At 46.1% G+C, this 20575-nt stretch overlaps 1 protein-coding gene across 4 annotated transcripts in view; it reads right to left on the reverse strand.

Moving 5' to 3' along the window:
* Positions 1-20575, reverse strand: part of TECPR1 (tectonin beta-propeller repeat containing 1) — a 304477-nt gene that overhangs the window by 175522 nt on the left and 108380 nt on the right. For all 4 annotated transcript variants that reach the window (XM_063934496.1, XM_063934495.1, XM_063934497.1 and 1 more), the window contains exons 9-12: positions 19805-19950; positions 17740-18206; positions 7643-7788; positions 7094-7249 (exon numbers count right to left, since the gene is read on the reverse strand). In XM_063934496.1, the coding sequence (XP_063790566.1) occupies positions 7094-7249; positions 7643-7788; positions 17740-18206; positions 19805-19950 (915 nt within the window). The remainder of the gene's footprint in view (positions 1-7093; positions 7250-7642; positions 7789-17739; positions 18207-19804; positions 19951-20575) is intronic.

Below are 20575 nucleotides of genomic sequence, written 5' to 3' on the forward strand. Positions count from 1 at the left end.
AATGCTCTGACAACGTCCAGCAACTTGGAGTCCTCCAAATCGCTAGTAGCCGCAGGCACCACAATAGGCTGGTTCAGGTGAAACGCTGATACCACCTTAGGGAGAAACTGAGGACGCGTCCGCAGTTCTGCCCTGTCCGAATGGAAAATCAGATATGGGCTTTTGTACGATAAAGCCGCCAATTCTGACACTCTCCTGGCCGAAGCCAGGGCCAGTAGCATGGTTACTTTCCATGTAAGATATTTCAAATCCACCGATTTGAGTGGCTCAAACCAATGGGATTTGAGAAAATCCAAAACTACATTGAGATCCCACGGTGCCACTGGAGGCACAATCGGGGGCTGTATATGTAGTACTCCTTTTACAAAAGTCTGAACTTCAGGAACTGAAGCCAATTCTTTCTGGAAGAAAATCGACAGGGCCGAAATTTGAACCTTAATGGACCCCAATTTGAGGCCCATAGACAATCCTGTTTGCAGGAAATGTAGGAATCGACCCAGTTGAAATTCCTCCGTCGGGGCCCTCCTGGCCTCACACCACGCAACATATTTTCTCCAAATGCGGTGATAATGTTGTGCAGTCACCTCCTTCCTGGCTTTGACCAGGGTAGGGATGACCTCTTCTGGAATGCCTTTTTCCCTTAGGATCCGGCGTTCAACCGCCATGCCGTCAAACGCAGCCGCGGTAAGTCTTGGAATAGACACGGTCCCTGCTGAAGCAGGACCCTTCTTAGAGGTAGAGGCCACGGATCTTCCGTGAGCATCTCCTGAAGTTCCGGGTACCAAGTCCTTCTTGGCCAGTCCGGAGCCACGAGTATCGTTCTTACTCCCCTTTGCCGTATAATTCTCAGTACCTTGGGTATGAGAGGCAGAGGAGGGAACACATACACTGACTGGTACACCCATGGTGTTACCAGAGCGTCCACAGCTATTACCTGAGGGTCTCTTGACCTGGCGCAATACCTGTCCAGTTTTTTGTTGAGGCGGGACGCCATCATGTCCACCATTGGTCTTTCCCAATGGACCACAATCATGTGGAAGACTTCTGGATGAAGTCCCCACTCTCCCGGGTGAAGATCGTGTCTGCTGAGGAAGTCTGCTTCCCAGTTGTCCACTGCCGGGATGAACACTGCTGACAGTGCTATCACATGATTTTCTGCCCAGCGAAGAATCCTTGCAGCTTCTGCCATTGCCCTCCTGCTTCTTGTGCCGCCCTGTCTGTTTACGTGGGCGACTGCCATGATGTTGTCCGACTGGATCAACACCGGCTGACCCTGAAGCAGAGGTTTTGCCAGGCTTAGAGCATTGTAAATTGCTCTTAGTTCCAGTATATTTATGTGAAGAGACGTTTCCAGGCTTGACCACAAGCCCTGGAAGTTTCTTCCCTGTGTGACCGCTCCCCAGCCTCTCAGGCTGGCATCCGTGGTCACTAGGACCCAGTTCTGTATGCCGAATCTGCGGCCCTCTAACAGATGAGCACTCTGCAACCACCATAGCAGAGACACCCTTGTCCTTGTCGACAAATTTATCCGCTGATGCATCTGCAGATGCAATCCGGACCATTTGTCCAGTAGATCCCACTGAAAAATTCGTGCATGGAATCTGCCGAATGGAATCGCTTCGTAAGAAGCCACCATTTTTCCCAGGACTCTTGTGCATTGATGCACAGACACTTTCCCTGGTTTTAGGAGGTTCCTGACGAGTTCGGATAACTCCCTGGCTTTCTCCTCCGGAAGAAATACCTTTTTCTGAACAGTGTCCAGAATCATCCCTAGGAACAGCAGACGTGTCGTCGGGATCAGTTGGGATTTTGGAAAATTCAGAATCCACCCGTGCTGTTGGAGCACTACTTGGGTTAGTGCTACTCCGACCTCCAGCTGTTCTCTGGACCTTGCCCTTATCAGGAGATCGTCCAAGTAAGGGATAATTAATAAGCCTTTTCTTCGAAGAAGGATCATCATTTCGGCCATTACCTTGGTAAAGACCCGGGGTGCCGTGGACAATCCAAACGGCAGCGTCTGAAACTGATAATGACAGTTTTGTACCACGAACCTGAGGTACCCTTGGTGTGAAGGGCAAATTGGGACATGAAGGTAAGCATCCTTGATGTCCAAGGACACCATAAAATCCCCTTCTTCCAGATTCGCTATCACTGCTCTGAGTGACTCCATCTTGAACTTGAATTTTTGTATGTACAGGTTCAGAGATTTCAGATTTAGAATAGGTCTTACCGAGCCGTCCGGCTTCGGTACCACAAATAGCGTGGAGTAATACCCCTTTCCCTGTTGTAAAAGGGGTACCTTGACTATCACCTGCTGAGAATACAGCTTGTGAATGGCTTCCAATACCGTCGCCCTGTCGGAGGGAGACGTTGGCAAAGCAGACTTTAGGAACCGGCGAGGGGGAGACTTCTCGAATTCCAACCTGTAACCCTGAGATACTACCTGCAGGATCCAGGGGTCCACCTTCGAGTGAGCCCACTGTGCGCTGAAATTCTTGAGGCGACCCCCCACCGCCCCTGAGTCCGCTTGTAAGGTCCCAGCGTCATGCTGAGGCCTTTGCAGAAGCCGGGGAGGGCTTCTGCTCCTGGGAAGGAGCTGCTTGCTGCAGTCTCTTACCCTTTCCTTTGCCTCGGGGCAAATATGAATGTCCTTTTGCCCGCTTGTTCTTATAGGAACGAAAGGACTGCGGCTGAAAAGACTGTGTCTTTTTCTGCTGGGAGGTGACCTGAGGTAAAAAGGTGGATTTCCCGGCTGTTGCCGTGGCCACCAAATCCGATAGACCGACCCCAAATAATTCCTCCCCCTTATACGGCAATACTTCCATATGCCGTTTGGAATCCGCATCACCTGACCACTGTCGCGTCCATAAACTTCTTCTGGCAGATATGGACATCGCACTTACTCTTGATGCCAGAGTGCAAATATCTCTCTGTGCATCTCGCATATAAAGAAATGCATCCTTTAAATGCTCTATAGTCAATAAAATACTGTCCCTATCCAGGGTATCAATATTTTCAGTCAGTGACTCCGACCAAGCCACCCCAGCACTGCACATCCAGGCTGAGGCGATTGCTGGTCGCAGTATAACACCCGTATGTGTGTATATACTTTTTAGTGTATTCTCCAGCCTCCTATCAGCTGGATCCTTGAGGGCAGCCGTCTCTGGAGACGGTAACGCCACTTGTTTTGATAAGCGTGTGAGCGCCTTATCTACCCTAGGGGGTGTTTCCCAGCGCGCCCTAACCTCTGGCGGGAAAGGGTATAATGCCAATAACTTCTTTGAAATTAGCAGTTTTCTATCGGGGGTAACCCACGCTTCATCACACACTTCATTCAACTCCTCTGATTCAGGAAAAACTACAGGTAGTTTTTTCACACCCCACATAATACCCCTTTTTGTGGTACTTGCAGTATCAGAGATATGCAAAGCCTCCTTCATTGCCGTGATCATATAACGTGTGGCCCTACTGGAAAATACGTTTGTTTCTTCACCGTCGACACTGGATTCGGTGTCCGTGTCTGTGTCTGTGTCGACCGACTGAGGTAAAGGGCGTTTTACAGCCCCTGACGGTGTTTGAGACGCCTGGACAGGTACTAACTGGTTTGCCGGCCGTCTCATGTCGTCAACCGACTTTTGCAGCGTGCTGACACTATCACGTAATTCCATAAACAAAGCCATCCATTCCGGTGTCGACTCCCTAGGGGGTGACATCACCATTACAGGCAATTGCTCCGCCTCCACGCCAACATCGTCCTCATACATGTCGACACACGCGTACCGACACACAGCAGACACACAGGGAATGCTCTGATAGAAGACAGGACCCCACTAGCCCTTTGGGGAGACAGAGGGAGAGTTTGCCAGCACACACCCAAGCGCTATAAATATATAGGGACAACCTTAAATAAGTGTGTTCTCCTTATAGCAGCTTAAATATTATTAATATCGCCAAATAAGTGCCCCCCCTCTCTGTTTTTACCCTGTTTCTGTAGTGCAGTGCAGGGGAGAGCCTGGGAGCCTTCCTAGCAGCGGAGCTGTGTAGGAAAATGGCGCTGTGTGCTGAGGAGAATAGGCCCCGCCCCCTTTCCGGCGGGCTTCTTCTCCCGGTTTTTCTGAAAACCTGGCAGGGGTTAAATACATCCATATAGCCCCAGGGGCTATATGTGATGTATTTTAGCCAGAATAGGTACTTTTCATTGCTGCCCAGGGCGCCCCCCCCCCAGCGCCCTGCACCCTCAGTGACCGTTGGTGTGAAGTGTGCCGAGAGCAATGGCGCACAGCTGCAGTGCTGTGCGCTACCTCATGAAGACTGAGAAGTCTTCAGCCGCCGGTTTCTGGACCTCTTCTCTTTTCGGCATCTGCAAGGGGGTCGGCGGCGCGGCTCCGGTGACCCATCCAGGCTGTACCTGTGATCGTCCCTCTGGAGCTAGTGTCCAGTAGCCTAAGAAGCCAATCCATCCTGCACGCAGGTGAGTTCACTTCTTCTCCCCTAAGTCCCTCGTTGCAGTGAGCCTGTTGCCAGCAGGACTCACTGAAAATAAAAAACCTAACAAAACTTTTTCTAAGCAGCTCTTTAGGAGAGCCACCTAGATTGCACCCTGCTCGGACGGGCACAAAAACCTAACTGAGGCTTGGAGGAGGGTCATAGGGGGAGGAGCCAGTGCACACCACCTAGTGGTCAAACTTTTAAATTTTGTGCCCTGTCTCCTGCGGAGCCGCTATTCCCATGGTCCTGACGGAGTCCCCAGCATCCACTTAGGACGTCAGAGAAATACATTTTAATACTGCATTATAGAACTAGAATAGGTTAAAGCACAGGTTCTCAAACGCAGTCCTCAAGGCACCCTAACGGTCCAGGGGGGTTATTCCGACCCGTTCGCACGCAGCGGTTCTATGCTGCTGTGCGAACGGGTCGGAAATGCGCCTGCGCAGCAGACGCATTGCGCACGTGCATCGTTGCCTGGCGACGATCGTCGCCGGGCAACAACGCCACCAGCGACAAATGTGATCGCAGCAGCAATTGCAAGAAGATGGACTGGCGGGAGGCGTTCCAGGGCGGATACTCCCCTTTTCCAGGCGTGGTGAGTCCAACACAGGCTTGTCGAGGTGGTTGGAGGGCGGATGTCTGACGTCAGGTCCGGGACCTTCATTGCTGGATCCGTCGCACAGGGTAAATAACTCTTACCCTGCTCTTGTTTTGCAGTAAACTTTTTTTGCATAGCAGGGCTGCGCAAGCATTCGCAGCCCTGCTATGCTAAAATACACTCCCCCATAGGCAGATATTAGTTGATCGCACCAGCAGCAAAATGTTGCTTGGTGCGATCAACTTGGAATGAGGGCCCAGGTTTTAAGTATATTCATGCTTGGCCACAGGTGACCTAATTAGTACCGTAGTCAATTTGATTTAACCATCTATGCTGAGCCATGGATATACTTAAAACCTGAAGTGTTAGGATGCCTTAAGGCAAGCATGTCCATACTGCGGCCCTCCAGCTGTTGTGAAACTACATATCTCAGCATGCCCTGACACAGTTTTGCTGTCAGAGAATGCTAAAGCTGTGTCAGGCAATGCTGGGATGTGTAGTTTCTCAACAGCTGGAGGGCCGCAGTTTGGACTTGCCTGCCTTAAGGACATCGTTTGGGAACCTCTGGGTTAAAAGATGAGTCCACAATTCATTTTTAACTGAAATCAGTTGGATTACATTCCCTGTTGATTGATGCTGGCCAGAGAACATGGTGGGGAGGGCCTGTAGAAGGTATTAACATAATATCCCTTATCCAAATTTCAAAATCCCACATTTTTGGGTCCCCTACTGAGATAATGACATATATATTATGTGTATATATAGATATTTTACATAGATATATAATATACATATACAGTATACTGTATGTGTCATTATCTCATTAGGGGAACCAAAAATGTGTCATTTAGAATTTTGGATAAGGGATACTCAACCTGTATACCCTTTGTTAGAGAGTGTACCTAACCAACCATTAAAGATAGACAATAACTTGCATATGTAAAATAGAACCATTTAGTCCATAATGTTAATTTCATTTGAAAATACAAAACATTCTGCCATAATGGAGTTGTCCTCCATCCCATGGTGACAGGTTCATCATGACGATGCAGCAGATTAATTCTCAAGCAGCTGGTGCTATCACAGAGGCAGGCTACCTTCTTCAACATATTGATTCAGCTCACGGTGGCTGCCCTCAGCCATACCTCCCAACATGATCCCATCCAGGAGGGACAGAATGCTCTGCTTCTGGACTTTTCTCTTAATTCATGATTGCAGGCACCTGTTTTGACGAGGTTAATGGATAAGAAAGGTGTTTCACCACAGGTGATGGCAATCATAAATTAAAAGGGAGGTCCAGGAGCAGAGCATTCTGTCCCTCCTGGAGAAGGTCATGTTGGGAGATATGCCTCAGCCACTGTGGGTGACAGGTGCTCTTTAGTGCACAGCTATTCCACCTGGTCCTTTGAACTACTGTTATGTTTCTATGATATGTATTTTGTTTCTGATGAAGGTTTGGGGCATGATCCGGAGATGTGAGCAGAGAGTGTGCAGATGCCATTTTTCACACTGCACATGCATCTGTGGCATGGATACACAGCTCTGCGGATTTGCGGGGCTGTTCAGAGATACACAGAAGTCAGCTGGATCTCCACTTGGGGCTAAATGAGTGTAACTGGGCGGCAAAGGGGTGTCCACACTTAGCATAAGCTTGCTGTTGTACTATAGAGGGAAGTATGGGCTATTCAGCGATGAATTTTTGCAGATATCTTGCGATTTTAAACATATCTTTTGTACCAAGCATAGGGCTGGCGTGATTGTGCGCTGATAAGGACGGCTCTCAGATATGGATGTATAGGGGTAGTCTGGCTGCATAGAATACAGACCAACTTTGCGTGCGAAAAAGGCCCTTTATGTGTAAAATAAAATAAGACTCTACTATATGATTTGCTTTATGGGTACATTATAGTATATCACATTGTAGTTAGAATATTTTTTAAGCTCACAAGCTCTTGCGGTGTCATTTTTTAATTCACAATCAATATTTTGCAAGGTCTGCTGGGGTACCTTCTTTTCCTCATAGTGTGTGTAGTAAATAAAGAAGATGCTGTCTCTGGAGCCATCACAAGCTGTCATCTGCTCAAGGGCCACACGAACATCGATCCATTTGTAGGGTTTACAGTCTCTCCACCACTGCAGAGATCCTGTTTTAACCCACACAGACTGGAACACAGTAAAACAATACAATGATTTATAGAAGACGATCAGAAAACTGATGTCAGCTTAGATCACAGCGGACAGAATAAACATATGGAAGAAGTGGATGATAAACACATCTGGTAGAGCTATAGGGGCACATATAACAGGGTCCGAAATTGCCCGTGGTGCGGGATGCCGGCTGATCTCAGAGGTTGTTGTTTTTTTAAAGCAGCAATCATTTACGAGGCATGGTTTGGTCTGGTAAATGATTGCCGCTTTAAAAAACCTCAATAATCTGCCGGCATCCCATACCTCTTACAAACTCGGACCCTATTACATATGCCGCCTACTATTAGGTTTCCTCCTTCCAGTAAATGTTCAGTTCCCCATTGTAGATGATGTAGGATTGTCCGGTACCTGCTCTATGGCCTGCTCGTAGTGGCGGAAGCTGTCCACTTCTCTCTTGGTGCGCTCACCGAACTGCTCCAGTATCTGTTTCCTCCAGAATGCTGTATGGGCCGGGGTGATAGACAGCGACATGGACTGCATGCTGGCCAACAAACCTGGCTCACAAAAAGGCATTAAATGTCATGAAATGTTCCAGGATTTGTAACTCTGTACATCGCACTAATGCATCCAGTGCATCAAGAAAGTATTCACAGCGCTTCACTTTTTCCACAATTTGTTGTGTTACAGCCGTATTCCAAAATGGAATAAATTCATTTTTCCCCTCAAAATTCTACACACAATACCCCATAATGACAATGTGAAAAAAGTTTTTTTTAAGATTTTTGCATATTTATTAAAAATAAAAAACTAAGAAATCACATGTACATAAGTATTCACTGTAAGCTCTACTGACTATGGGGGTCATTCAGAGTTGATCGCTCGCTAGCTATTTTTTGCAGTGCTGCGATCAGATAGTCGCCGCCTATGGGGGAGTGTATTTTCGCTTTGCAAGTGTGCGAACACTTGTGCAGCCGAGCGGTACAAAAAAGTTTTGTGCAGTTTTTGAGTAGGTCTGAACTTACTCAGAAACTGCGATCACTTCAGCCCGTCCAGTCCCGGAATTGACGTCAGACACCCGCCCTGCAAACGCCCTGCGTTTTTCCAAACACTCCCTGAAAACGATCAGTTGACACCCATGAATGCCTTCTTCCTGTCAATCTCCTTGCGATCGGCTGTGCGAATGGATTCTTCGTTAAATCCATCGCTCAGCACCGATCCGCTTTGTACCCGTACAACGTGCCTGCTGAGTTTTGACCCCCTATATTGTGTAAAGTTACAATGTCCCACGCATACACTGAAACACTGATCAAAAAGGGACAACAAGATGGTTCTTGAGATCTTATATGTATGTTTGACCCGGCAATATGGGGGGGGGGGGGGAGTTGTATCAACGCACGTTAATATTACAGCGGCGGTGTGTGCGTCCCTGCTATATTTAATGATGCGCCGATGTGTGGGGCAATGCAAGAACTGTCAGTGGCACTGACCGTTCCATTAAATATTAAGCTATTGAGTTCGACAACTGTCGTTGCCCCATTCAAAGCACTGTCTCTGGCTGTCGGCTCCGAAAGCCAGGGATTGTGCATACAATGAACAATAAAGCTTTCTTGTCTCAATGCTACCAATGCTGCTGGGGGATTTCTGATCGGCGCAATACACAAAAAGTATGCAGCGCCAGACAGTGGGAGCAAAAACAGGCGAAAGAGGGAGAGTGTACTTCAGCACACAGGTACTTTAATTCTACCCCTCTTTGGCAAACGTGTTTTTAATACATGCTGGCGTTATGTGTGTAATACCCCCATTGTTTTCATTTAAAAGAGGCCCCCTGTGTTTTGTTTTGTTTTCTTACCCCTCGTTTCAGTAGAAAACTGTTCCCCACATATGCAGTGTAGTCCTCACAGACAATAGCGATACAGGGGCTGAACTTTAGGTGATCCCATCAGCTCGGACAGGGAGTTTTTGGCGTCACTTTCCCCAGAGTGTTTCCTTCTTGGCTAGCAACAGGTTAGCCTGGGAAGCGGCCCCCAATTGATTGGGTCTCCGGGTCTTTTGGTAGACTGGTTAGGGGGTGGGTTGTTGCTGTAGCCCCGGGAGCCAGTGACTGTGCAGTACGGGGGTGGTCCTGGACGAATAGGAGAGAGCCTACCTGGGGAGTCCAGTATGTAGTGTCCGGAGAATGGGAAGGTGGATACCCAGCAGCCGTGAGAAGCAAAGCAGCAGTGCAGAGGTCCCTGCAGCAACAACATCGGGAGGAAGCCGAAGACCCTTGCAGGGAAGAGCACTGCCTGCTCCGCTGCCCGATGGGAACGACGAGGAGAACTGCTGCTGGGAGGAGATTGGAGTGCTGAGCAAGAGAGACCATGGCCTGTCTAGTGAGGCCGTTGAAGACCCCAATGCCCTGGACTCCGGGGAGTTGAAGCAGGAGGCTGGTGTTGGGCGTACATTCACCATGGAGAATGACCCCGGAAAGGACCCTTGGCTGGCTGCGAGAGGATGGAGCGGACCAAAGCCTGCAGCACGGACCGAAGGTCCACCGTAGCAAAGAGGAAGACACTGCCAGCTGGAGTTAGAAGGCGTCAGAACAGTGGATCCTTGTACAAGAGTGCTGTGCGGTGTGTAGCATCCTCGGCGGCGCAGAAGAATTGGAGTCGGTGATAGGAGGTCATGGAGTTGGTCAGAGGTGGCAGATGCGCCGCAGCTAGGGGTGAGAACTCGGTGACACATTCCGTTGCATTACTCTGCCCCTGCTTAACCCTTCCGCTGCAAGCCTTTACCTCTGCTATACCTCGTGACGAATTGCACCTGACTGAGGAGGGGGCAGCGGTGCTGGGGGAAAGGATGGTTAGAAGGTTGGAGGAGATTTTAAACTAGGAGCCTGGGGGGAGGGTTTAGCTAGAAACTACAGGTCATGCAGTGAGAATAGTGGGGATGACGGTAGTAAACGAAATGGGGGAGAAGTTGGGTGGAGGGTAAGAGCAGGCGGTAAGGTTACTAACATGGGTACTAAAAGAGATTTTACCAAAGCACTAACCAATGACGATTACAGGTCATCATTGCTACATAAGGTGTAAGATGTCCCTAACGCAAGGGAAAATACTTATCTTAGTTGTATGTATGTAAACGCTAGAAGCTTTACTGGTAAAAAGGGCGAACTAGAAATACTTGCAGCAAGCAAACCGTATGATATTATATGCATTACTGAAACTTGGTGGGACGAATCTCATGATTGGACAGTCAATCTAGAGGGCTATACACTGTTTAGGAGAGACAGACTAAATAAAAAGGGTGGAGGGATGTGTCTTTACGTAAAGCCGTTTTTAAAACCTGATATACGGGAAGATATTCAGGAGGGGACTGTAGACACTGTCGAGACATTATGGGTAGAAATTGCATCCGGGGAAAAAGGAATACAAAAGTTAGTATTGGGTGTATGATATAGGCTGCCTGGTATCAACGTATCTGATGAGGAATTGTTACTAAAGCAAATTGAAAGAGCAGCAGGAGTAGGAGACATAGTAGTGATGGGAGATTTTAACTATCCAGAAATAAACTAGAAAAACGATTCATGTGATACTGCTAGGGGCAATATGTTTTTAAACACACTTAATGATAACTACTTAGTTCAACTAATTGAGGAACCAAGTAGGTACAATGCAATCTTAGACCTGGTATTAACAAACAATGGAGATTTGGTATCAGGTATTATAGTAGGGGAACCCATAGGAAACAGCGACCACAATATGGTCACATTCAATATCAGTTTTCATAAACAGCCCTATACTGGCTCAACTAGGACTCTAAACTTTAGCAAAGCGAATTTTGAAAAGATGAGGGTATTTTTCAGGGATATTGAATGGGAAGGTTTGTTTTTAGGAAAAAATACTACGGAGAAATGGGAGGTACTAAAATTCCTGCTAACTAAAAATACACTCAAATTTATTCCTACGAGCAGCAAAAAAAGGAATAAAAATCATAAACCGATGTGGCTTAACAAAAAGATAAAGGAACTTATGGGCAAGAAAAGGAGAGCATTTAAAAAAATACAAATCTGACGGGGAAGCAGAGTCATTTCAGCATTATAAGGAATGTAACAAAATATGCAAAAAAAGAAATAAGAGCGGCTAAAGTAGAACTGAAAAACTAGTAGCAAAGGAAAGCAAAGCGAATCCCAAAAAAATCTTTAAATACATTAATAGCAAGAGATTAAAGAAGGAGAGTATAGGCCCTTTAAAAGACAAGTTGGGAGTCTTAAGCAAAAATGATAATGACATAGCGGACACACTAAATGAGTTTTTTTCAACAGTATTTACTAGTGATGAGCGAGGTTCAGTTTTACTCGGTTTTACTCGGTTTTACTCGGTTCTCAAAACGGCATCTTATTGGCTATCCAAAACACGTGACATCCGTGAGCCAATAAGATGCCGTTTTGAGAACCGAGTAAAACCGAGTAAAACCGAGTAAAACCGAATCCGCTCATCACTAGTATTTACTAGAGAGGACCCAATTCAGGGACTAACACATAATCTCAATAATGAGAATATCCCACTGATAGGTACTTATTTATGCGAGGAAGTAGTCTGTGACCGATTAAAACATTTAAAGATTAATAAGTCACCAGGTCCCGATGGTATTCACCCAAGGGTTCTAATGGAGCTTCACTCTAAACTTGCAAAATCGCTATTTTTGATCTTTAAGGATTCAGTAATATCAGGTATGGTTCCCAAAGACTGGCGTATTAGCGGAAGTAGTGTCTATATTCAAAAAGGGAAGTAAAGCTGAACCAGGTAATTATAGACCAGTTAGTCTTACATCTATAGTGGGGAAAGTATTGGAAGGGATTCTCAGTCGATAGTTTTTCAGAAGTTCCTTGAAGTCAATAAGGTCATTAAAAGGAATCAACATGGGTTTATGAAGGACAGATCCTGTCAAACCAATTTACTTGGCTTTTATGAAACAGTAAGCGCAAACCTAGATCAGGGTAAAGAGGTGGATGTAATCTTTTTAGATTTTGCCAAAGCATTCGACACTGTACCACACATGAGACTTATCTACAAGCTACAAGAATCAGGGCTAGGAAGCACAATATGCACTTGGGTCAAAAACTGGTTAGATAATAGGGAGCAGCGAGTTGTGGTTAATGGATCTTTTTCAACTTGGACTGAAGTGCTAAGTGGGGTGCCGCAAGACTCAGTATTAGGACCGCTATTGTTCAATATTTTCATTAACGACATAACAGAAGGTCTAGAGAGCATGGTGTAAATTTTTGCAGATGATACCAAATTGTGTAAAGTTATAAATGCGGAGGGGGATGCTGAGTCACTTCAGAACGACTTAGTTAAATTAGAAGCTTGGGCAGCGAAATGGAGAATGCGCTTCAATACAGACAAGTGTAAGGTAATGCACTGTGGTAACAAGAACAAAAATAACACCTACCTACTAAATGGGGTAAAATTAGGGGATTCTGTACTGGAAAAGGACTTAGGTGTCCTCATAGATAGCAAACTAAGCAGTAGTACCCAACGTAGGACTGCAGCAAAGAAGGCTAATAAGATATTAGCATGCATAATTGATGCTAGGGACGAGAGTATTATACTCCCGTTAAATAAATCACTTGTGAGGCCACACCTTGAATACTGTGTACAATTCTGGGCACCTTACTACAAAAAGGATATCCTGGAGCTAGAAAAGGTTCAAAGGCGGGCGACCAAACTAATTAAGGGTATGGAGACGCTGGAATACGAGGAAAGGCTTGCAAGACTAGGCATGTTTACACTGGAAAAGAGAAGATTAAGAGGGGACATGATCAACATTTACAAATATATAAGGGGACATTATACAGATCTTGCGCAGGACCTGTTTTTGGTTAGATCAACACAGAGAACTCGTAGACACTCGCTCAGGTTAGAGGAGAGGAGATTCCGCACAATACGGCGTAAAGGCTTTTTTACGGTAAGGACGATACGTGTTTGGAATTCCCTGCCTGAGGGAGTTGTAATGGCAGACTCAGTCAACACCTTTAAGAATGGGTTAGATAAATTCCTAATGGATAAGGATATCCAGGGTTACGGGGCATAGTCACACACTATGGTTATTATAAAAAAGAGGGGTAAAACGTACATCAACTTCAGTCAAAATTTTCTACAAAATAATCGTGCATAGGAGACCACAAATAGGTTGAACTCGATGGACAATTGTCTTTTTTCAACCTTAGATACTATGTTACTATGTTACCTTCTGCTGCTTGACTCTGCTGATTGGGGACAAAGGTAATAAGGGGGTAGGCTCCCCTTCCCTTCTGGTGCACCCCTGGTGTACAAAGGGGGTAGGCTCCCCTTCCCTTCTGGTACCCCCCCTGGTGTACAAAGTAATAAGTGGGTAAGCTCCCCTTCCCTTCTGTTGCCCCCCAGGTGTGCAAAGGGGGTAAGCTCCCCTTCCCTTCTGGTACCCCCCTGGTGTACAAAGTAATAAGGGGGTAGGCTCCCCTTCCCTTCTGTTGCCCCCCTGGTGTGCAAAGTGATAAGGGGGCAGGCTCCCCAGGTGTGCAAAGTGATAATGGGTAGGCTCCCCTTCCCTTCTGGTGCACCCTTTGGTGTGCAAAGTGATAAGGGGGTAGGGTCCCCACCAAGTGTGCCTCTGGACAAAGTAACTGGGTTAGAAACCCCACCTGTAACGGGGTTAGAAACCCCACTGCGTAATTAGCAAGGGGGTAGGCTCCCTTTTTGGCTTCCTTGGTAATAAGTAGCCCTGCATTTCCTAATGGTGATTTCAAATGTTAAAATGTACTAATGAAAATGTATTCTGTGCTATGCTAATGCGGTTATGCTAAAGTAAGCTTCTGTTGTTGTCAGGTCATTAATAGAGGTGTGCGCCTCAATGCTTAAGTGTGATATTCCATGCTAATGTGGTTATGCTAAGGGAATCTTATGATGCTGACAGGTTGCTGGTAAAAATGTAATGATGGAAATGTATGTCGTACAATTGCTAATGTGTTCATGCCATTGTGAATGTTTTAAAATGCAGACAGGTTAAAGCAAAGATGTGTTCACAAATCTTGAATGTGATGGAGCAGACATATCCTCTTATGCTGATGTTTCGCTATCTAAAATACAGGACTTGGTTATACTGTTTGTGCTTTTCCAAAGCTGGACTCTTGATGCTAAGAGCCAAACTTGCAAGACTTTATGCTAAGGCTTATGCTCTTTTAATGCTGGACTCTATATACTAGTGGGGGGTACACAAGGAGCGATTTTTGCCTATTTTCTAAGTGATCTGACTAGATCGCTTAGAAATTAAGGGCCTAATTCTGACTTGATCGCAGCAGGAATTTTGTTAGCAGTTGGGCAAAACCCTGTGCACTGCAGGGGAGGCAGATAAAACATATGCAGAGAGAGTTAGATTTGGGTGGATTATTTTGTTTCTGTGCAGGGTAAATACTGGCTGCTTTATTTTTACACTGCAATTTAGATTGCAGATTGAACACACCACACCCAAATCTAACTCTCTCTGCACATGTTATATCTGCCTCCCTGCAGTGCACATGGTTTTGCTCAATTGCTAACAAAGTTCCTGCTGCGATCAACTCGGAATTACCCCCTAAGCACAAATTGCTCCGTGTGTATGCCGCTTAGCGATAGCAATGCACGGCCCCGAACGACGCTATCGCCGGCTCAGATCATTCAAGCATGCAGGCAAAATCTAGGGCCTAATTCAGACCTGTTCGCTTGCTAGGGTTTCTTTTGCAATCCTGCGGTCACATAGTCGGCGCCCATAGGGGAGTGTATTTTCGCTTTTCAAGTGTGCGAATGCATGTGTAGCAGAGCTGTACAAACAGATTTTGTGCAGTGTCTGAGTAGCCCAGGACTTACTCAGCCGCTGCGAACACTTCAGCCTGTCGAGGACCAGAATTGACGTCAGACACATGCCCTGCAAACGCTTGGACACGCCTGCGTTTTTCCAAACACTCCCAGAAAACGGTCAGTTGACACCCACAAACGCCCTCTTCCTGTCAATCTCCCTGCGAACGCCCGTGCGAACGGAACCTTCACACAAACCCATCGCTGAGCGGCGATCCGCTTTTTACCCTTTGCGACGCGCCTGCGTATTGCGGTGCATACGCAGTTTAGACCTGATCGCCCACTGTACGAAAACGCAGCCTAGCGAACAGTTCTGAATTAGGCCCCTAGTTAGATCGCCTAGCATGTACATAAAGAACACTGGTTAGCACAGATCGCTCAGCACACATCGATGTGTGTATAGCGGTGTATAGCGATGTGTGCTGAGCGATCTGTGCTAACCTACATCACTTAGCACTCAGGCACAAGTCGCCCACGTGTGTACCCAGCATAAGAGCTAACCTTGCAAAGACTTATGCTAATGCTTACGCCCTATAAATGCTCGTTTTCCGTTTCCCAAAGCATTGGACTATGCACATGAACTGTTTATATTGCAGGGAATGGTAGACAAAATTGTTTATTCCCTTATTAAAGTACAGGTTGAGTATCCCTTATCCAAAATGCTTGGGACCAGAAGTATTTTGGATATCGTATTTTCCGTATTTTGGAATAATTGCATAACATAATGAGATATCATGGTGATGGGACCCAAGTCTAAGCACAGAATGCACTTATGTTTCATATACACCCTATACACACAGCCTGAAGGTCATTTTAGCCAATATTTTTAATAACTTTGTGCATTAAACAAAGTGTGTCTACATTCACACAATTCATTTATATTTCATATACACCTTATACACACAGCCTAAAGGTCATTTAGGACAATATTTTTTTTTTTTTTTTGTATTAAACAAAGTGTGTGTACAATGAGCCATCATAAAACAAAGTTTTCACTATCTCAGTCCTACTCCAAAAATTCAGAATTTCGGAATATTCCGTATTTTGGAATATTTGGATATGCGATACTCAACCTGTATATGCTGGTTTTTTAAACTCTGAGTTAGGTCAGGTAAACTGTTTCAGCGTTACCATTGCTTAATTTAAATATCTTTTGGTGAGAGGTAAAGTTGCTACTTTGTCTGTTTAATGTTTCAATAAAATGGAGTTGGATCCTGTATTTGTGTGTAGTCATTGTGTCTGAAGGGTAAAGTCAGGTCTGCCTCTCTGAACTCAACCGAACCTGGTTCATTTTATACCCCACACTCAGTTTTAGGTTTTGGCACCAACTGTGTGGGTGTTACATGTGTATACAGAGGTGAAGCGGGTCCCAACACATAATGGCCACAGCACGTATGTTAACACATCTACCCCTGTATTACATGTGGCTCTCCAACTGTCACCCCACCAGACCCTGGCTTTGCCCGCAATGAGTCCATGAACTCCCCAACACTCACTCATGCTCCCACGCTATTCCACTGTGAAGATTTATCTACGATTCAGAAGCATATTATGCTGCTAGACAGGGGAAGGGGGGGGGGGGGGGGGGGGGGGATTGGGGATAATGTAATGAGAGATGCCCAGCAGCAGGTATAGATTATTGTGACAGTTACACAGGGGGGAGATGTAGCCCACCTTCTAGAGAGATAAATTGGAGAAATTGCTATAGCAACCAATGAGCATACAGCTATTATTTATCTAGCACAGTCTATGAAATGACAGTAACAAGCTGATAGGATGCTATGGATAACTTCTTCACTTTATCTCACACAAAGTTTTGATACATCTCCCCATGAATCATTTAATACATGTTACAACAAGACAAGCGTTCCATTACACTGATATTAAGTACACTTCTGAATGAAGAGAAGCCTATAAGTGTGATTACATACACAAACATGATGCAGGAGGGTATAGAAGGACTATGGGGGTCATTCCGAGTTGATCGCTAGCTGCCGTTGTTCGCAGCGCAGCGATCAGGCTAAAAATTATGCGCATGCGTATGGCCCGCAGTGCGCACGCGCGACGTGCTTTTACAAAAAACTATGCAGTTTCACACAAGGACAAGCTACTCTTTTCAGTCGCTCTGCTGATCGGTGAGTGATTGACATGAATGGGGCGTTTCTGGGAGGTAACTGACCGTTTTCCGGGAGTGTGCTAAAAAACGCAGGCGTGCCTGGGGAAACGGGGGAGTGGCTGGCCGAACGCAGGGCGTGTATGTGACGTCAAAACAGGAACTAAATAGTTTGGAGTGATCGCAAGGTCTGCAGCTACTCAGAAACTGCATGAAAATATTTTGGAGCAGTTCTGCGAACCTTTCGTTCGCACTTCTGCTAAGCTTAGATACACTCCCAGAGGGAGGCGGCTTAGAGTTTGCATTGCTGCTAAAAGCAGCTAGCGAGCCATCAACTCGGAATGAGGGCCCATGACAGAGAGAAGAAGAATGGCAGTCTCCTGACGAGTGAGCTGTGTAAGCAGACAATAACACTGCCATAGAGAACATGTAAAACCCTATACTAAGCATATTATTTTACATACATTTCCAAATATTCAGCAGAGAAATACAAACGTAAGAAAGGTGCACATGAGAGGCCTTCAAAGAGAGATTTGTACCTGTTTCCCGAGTGAACCACTTGAGAGGGCTTTGAGAATCAACAAGGCAGCCCTCTCCGGACACCCAGGTCCATAAGGGATACATATTGCTTCCAAACGTTTCCTCTGCACCTGCTGGGAATGTCTCCAGAATGGACAGACTTGCAGTTTCCTCTGGGGCTTGGAGTGAATTAATACGTGCCTCCACCAGATCAATGCTGCTCCACTGGGGAGCTCTGGTCATCCTGGAGTTTGTAGGCGGCCCAGCAGTGTCCGGCTCGGATTTGGGGCTAGTTTCTTGTTGGGAAGCATCAGTAAGACCTGCACTTGGATTTTCCGTCTGCCCATCAGACTTTGGGCTAGTTACTGTCTTTGTTTCTGATGTGGAGAGAAACAACTCCGGCATTTGCTCAGCTTCGGAGTCTACGTCTGACTGGATGGCTGAATCAGTCCGATCTTTCACTTCATCGCCGAAGAAGCAGCCAGCGCTAAAATAAACAAGAATAGACATCCCAGTGTGCTAATATACTAACTTATTTGAGGCTGTTGTTCCGGAGAACAAATATATTACACTGGGGGTGATTCTGACTTGATCGTAGCTGTGCTAAATTTACATATTTACAATTTTTAATTTGCTGGGGTGGGGGGGTGGGGGGGGGGCGGGTGGCTAAGCACGGGGCTAGTCAGCCCCGCATGTCAGTCCCTGCCCCGTCGCTGAAGTACAAAAGCAGGAGTAGCTCCCGGCCAGCGCAGCTCCTGCGCGCTGGCCGGGAGCTGCTCGTCGCTGCCCCGGGTCGCAGCGGCTGCGTGTGATGTCACGCAGCTGCTGCGGCCCACCCCCAACATGGTCCAGCCACGCCTGCGTTGGCCGGACCGCGCCCACAAAACAGTGGCCAAACGCCGTCGTGCCGCTCCCTCCCGCCCAGCGACCGCCTCTGCCTGTCAGAAAAATAAATGTCTATATTCGTCTGTATGCAGAGTTATACACATGTCCATGAGCTTGGTTTCACAGTCGTCAACAGAGAAAAAGTGTACATGTATCTGCTGTATACTCGGTGTAAGTGCTACATCTAACAACAGGCATATTTATGCTTCCGTCCAACACTGCACAGCGCACTGTTGCCTCAACACGCCCTCACTAAACTATGCCTACATAAAAACGTCCCAGTTACACCTCCTCAACACAAGTGGGGATGCGACTGAAATAGATACAACTTTGCATCACTCGTACTTGCGTATGCCTGATATGCGGCACATGTGCTGTGCAAAAATACACAAGATGCACTCCACAAATGGTCATACTTTCAACTCTGCATCAGTCCCTTGATATAAAAGTTACTGCTTGGCAATAAAATAAACAGCAGATATTCTACTACTTATGGTCATTTAACTCTTACTGGCTGCAATGGCATGTACTTTATCAAAGCCATACAATGTAAGAAAATTCTGCATAAGATTCTTTAAGCTGAATATCTTATGTCTCGCTACATGTTTTAATAAGTATACTCACAAAAAATATCCCCAAAAAAACATTACATACTTTATATAATAAATATTATTCCTTTTATCAAGGATTGGTGGTGTCATTATGACTGCTTTCACCCACTTCAAAATAGTAAATGACCGATAGGGAACAGGATTCATTATTTAAAATCCACTGGAAGTTCACTAAGTTACAATAAAATGTAGTTAGACTTGCCAGTCGTGTGGTGACTAGTGATCCAGCTGAGCCCCCTTCCCCTTCAAGGCTCCATAGAACCAACACTGGCCCTGATCTCTCTGTAAGTCACACCTAAATAAACTGAGGGGTGATGGCAACACTCGTTATCAGTGAACTTTCCATATATTCAAATGGGAAGTTTACAGTGGGAGGCATTGAAAATACTACTAAGTGATTAAAAAAATCTGCTACTGAAGCAGAGCAGAGAGCAATGCTAGACCCATGGCACTTGCTGGATCACAACAGGTAAGTCTAACATTGCATTTTATTGCAACCTCGTGAACTCTATCCAAAGCTACTGTAAATGTACAGTACTGCAAGGAGTTCTCCTTTAAGATGGTTACAATGCAACAAAACTGTTATTACCTTGCGACGCTGGAGACACTTCCGGAGTTTGACCTTTCATTTTCTTGAGACACCACAATGGCTTTCCACAATTTCCCACTGAGCTCACTTGGGGTGACACCCTGCCGAAAATAAACTGCTCTGTCCTCAAATCCAATTCCCCAGACCTGTATGAGATTCAAGACAATAGGTGGCTCCACATTTCACACACTAAGAGATTTACTAAAGCTTCAAAAACATAGAAGCAGTGGTGTAGCCCATAGCAAGCATTTAGATTGTAGCTATCAATTCTCTGTTGCATTCTAGAAAATGATAGAATTTGAGTGGTTGATTGGTTGCCATGGGCAATGCCACAACATTTCTGGTGTCTTTAGTAAATCTACCTCTCGATGTCATTCACAGATATGATGGATGAACATAACACTCAGTACTCAGGCGGATTAGGCAGAAACCAACTGTGTGGCCAGTAGTACCCATGGACACTTGGGGCCTGACTCTGCTGTTGCACTGAGAATGCCTATATATTGCTAACAGAATGCTAGTGACTATAGCCATGCCTTCATGTGTGCGCATCACACCGACCACTGTATCACATACCCTAGTGCAGCCGCTGTCACTAGTGCAGGGACTTACACCTGCTCCATGCTGGGTGCAAGAGACCTGTCTGATATAGGAATCCCCCCGTCACATCATGCACGACACAGAATAGGGGGCAACTCTGGATACACGCCCGCCACACTCACACTGCCGTGACTCTCTGCCACGCTTCTGCCCAGGTTGCACCCAGGGACT

The sequence above is a fragment of the Pseudophryne corroboree genome, chromosome 7, assembly GCF_028390025.1.
Source record: "Pseudophryne corroboree isolate aPseCor3 chromosome 7, aPseCor3.hap2, whole genome shotgun sequence".
NCBI classification, from domain to species: domain Eukaryota; kingdom Metazoa; phylum Chordata; class Amphibia; order Anura; family Myobatrachidae; genus Pseudophryne; species Pseudophryne corroboree.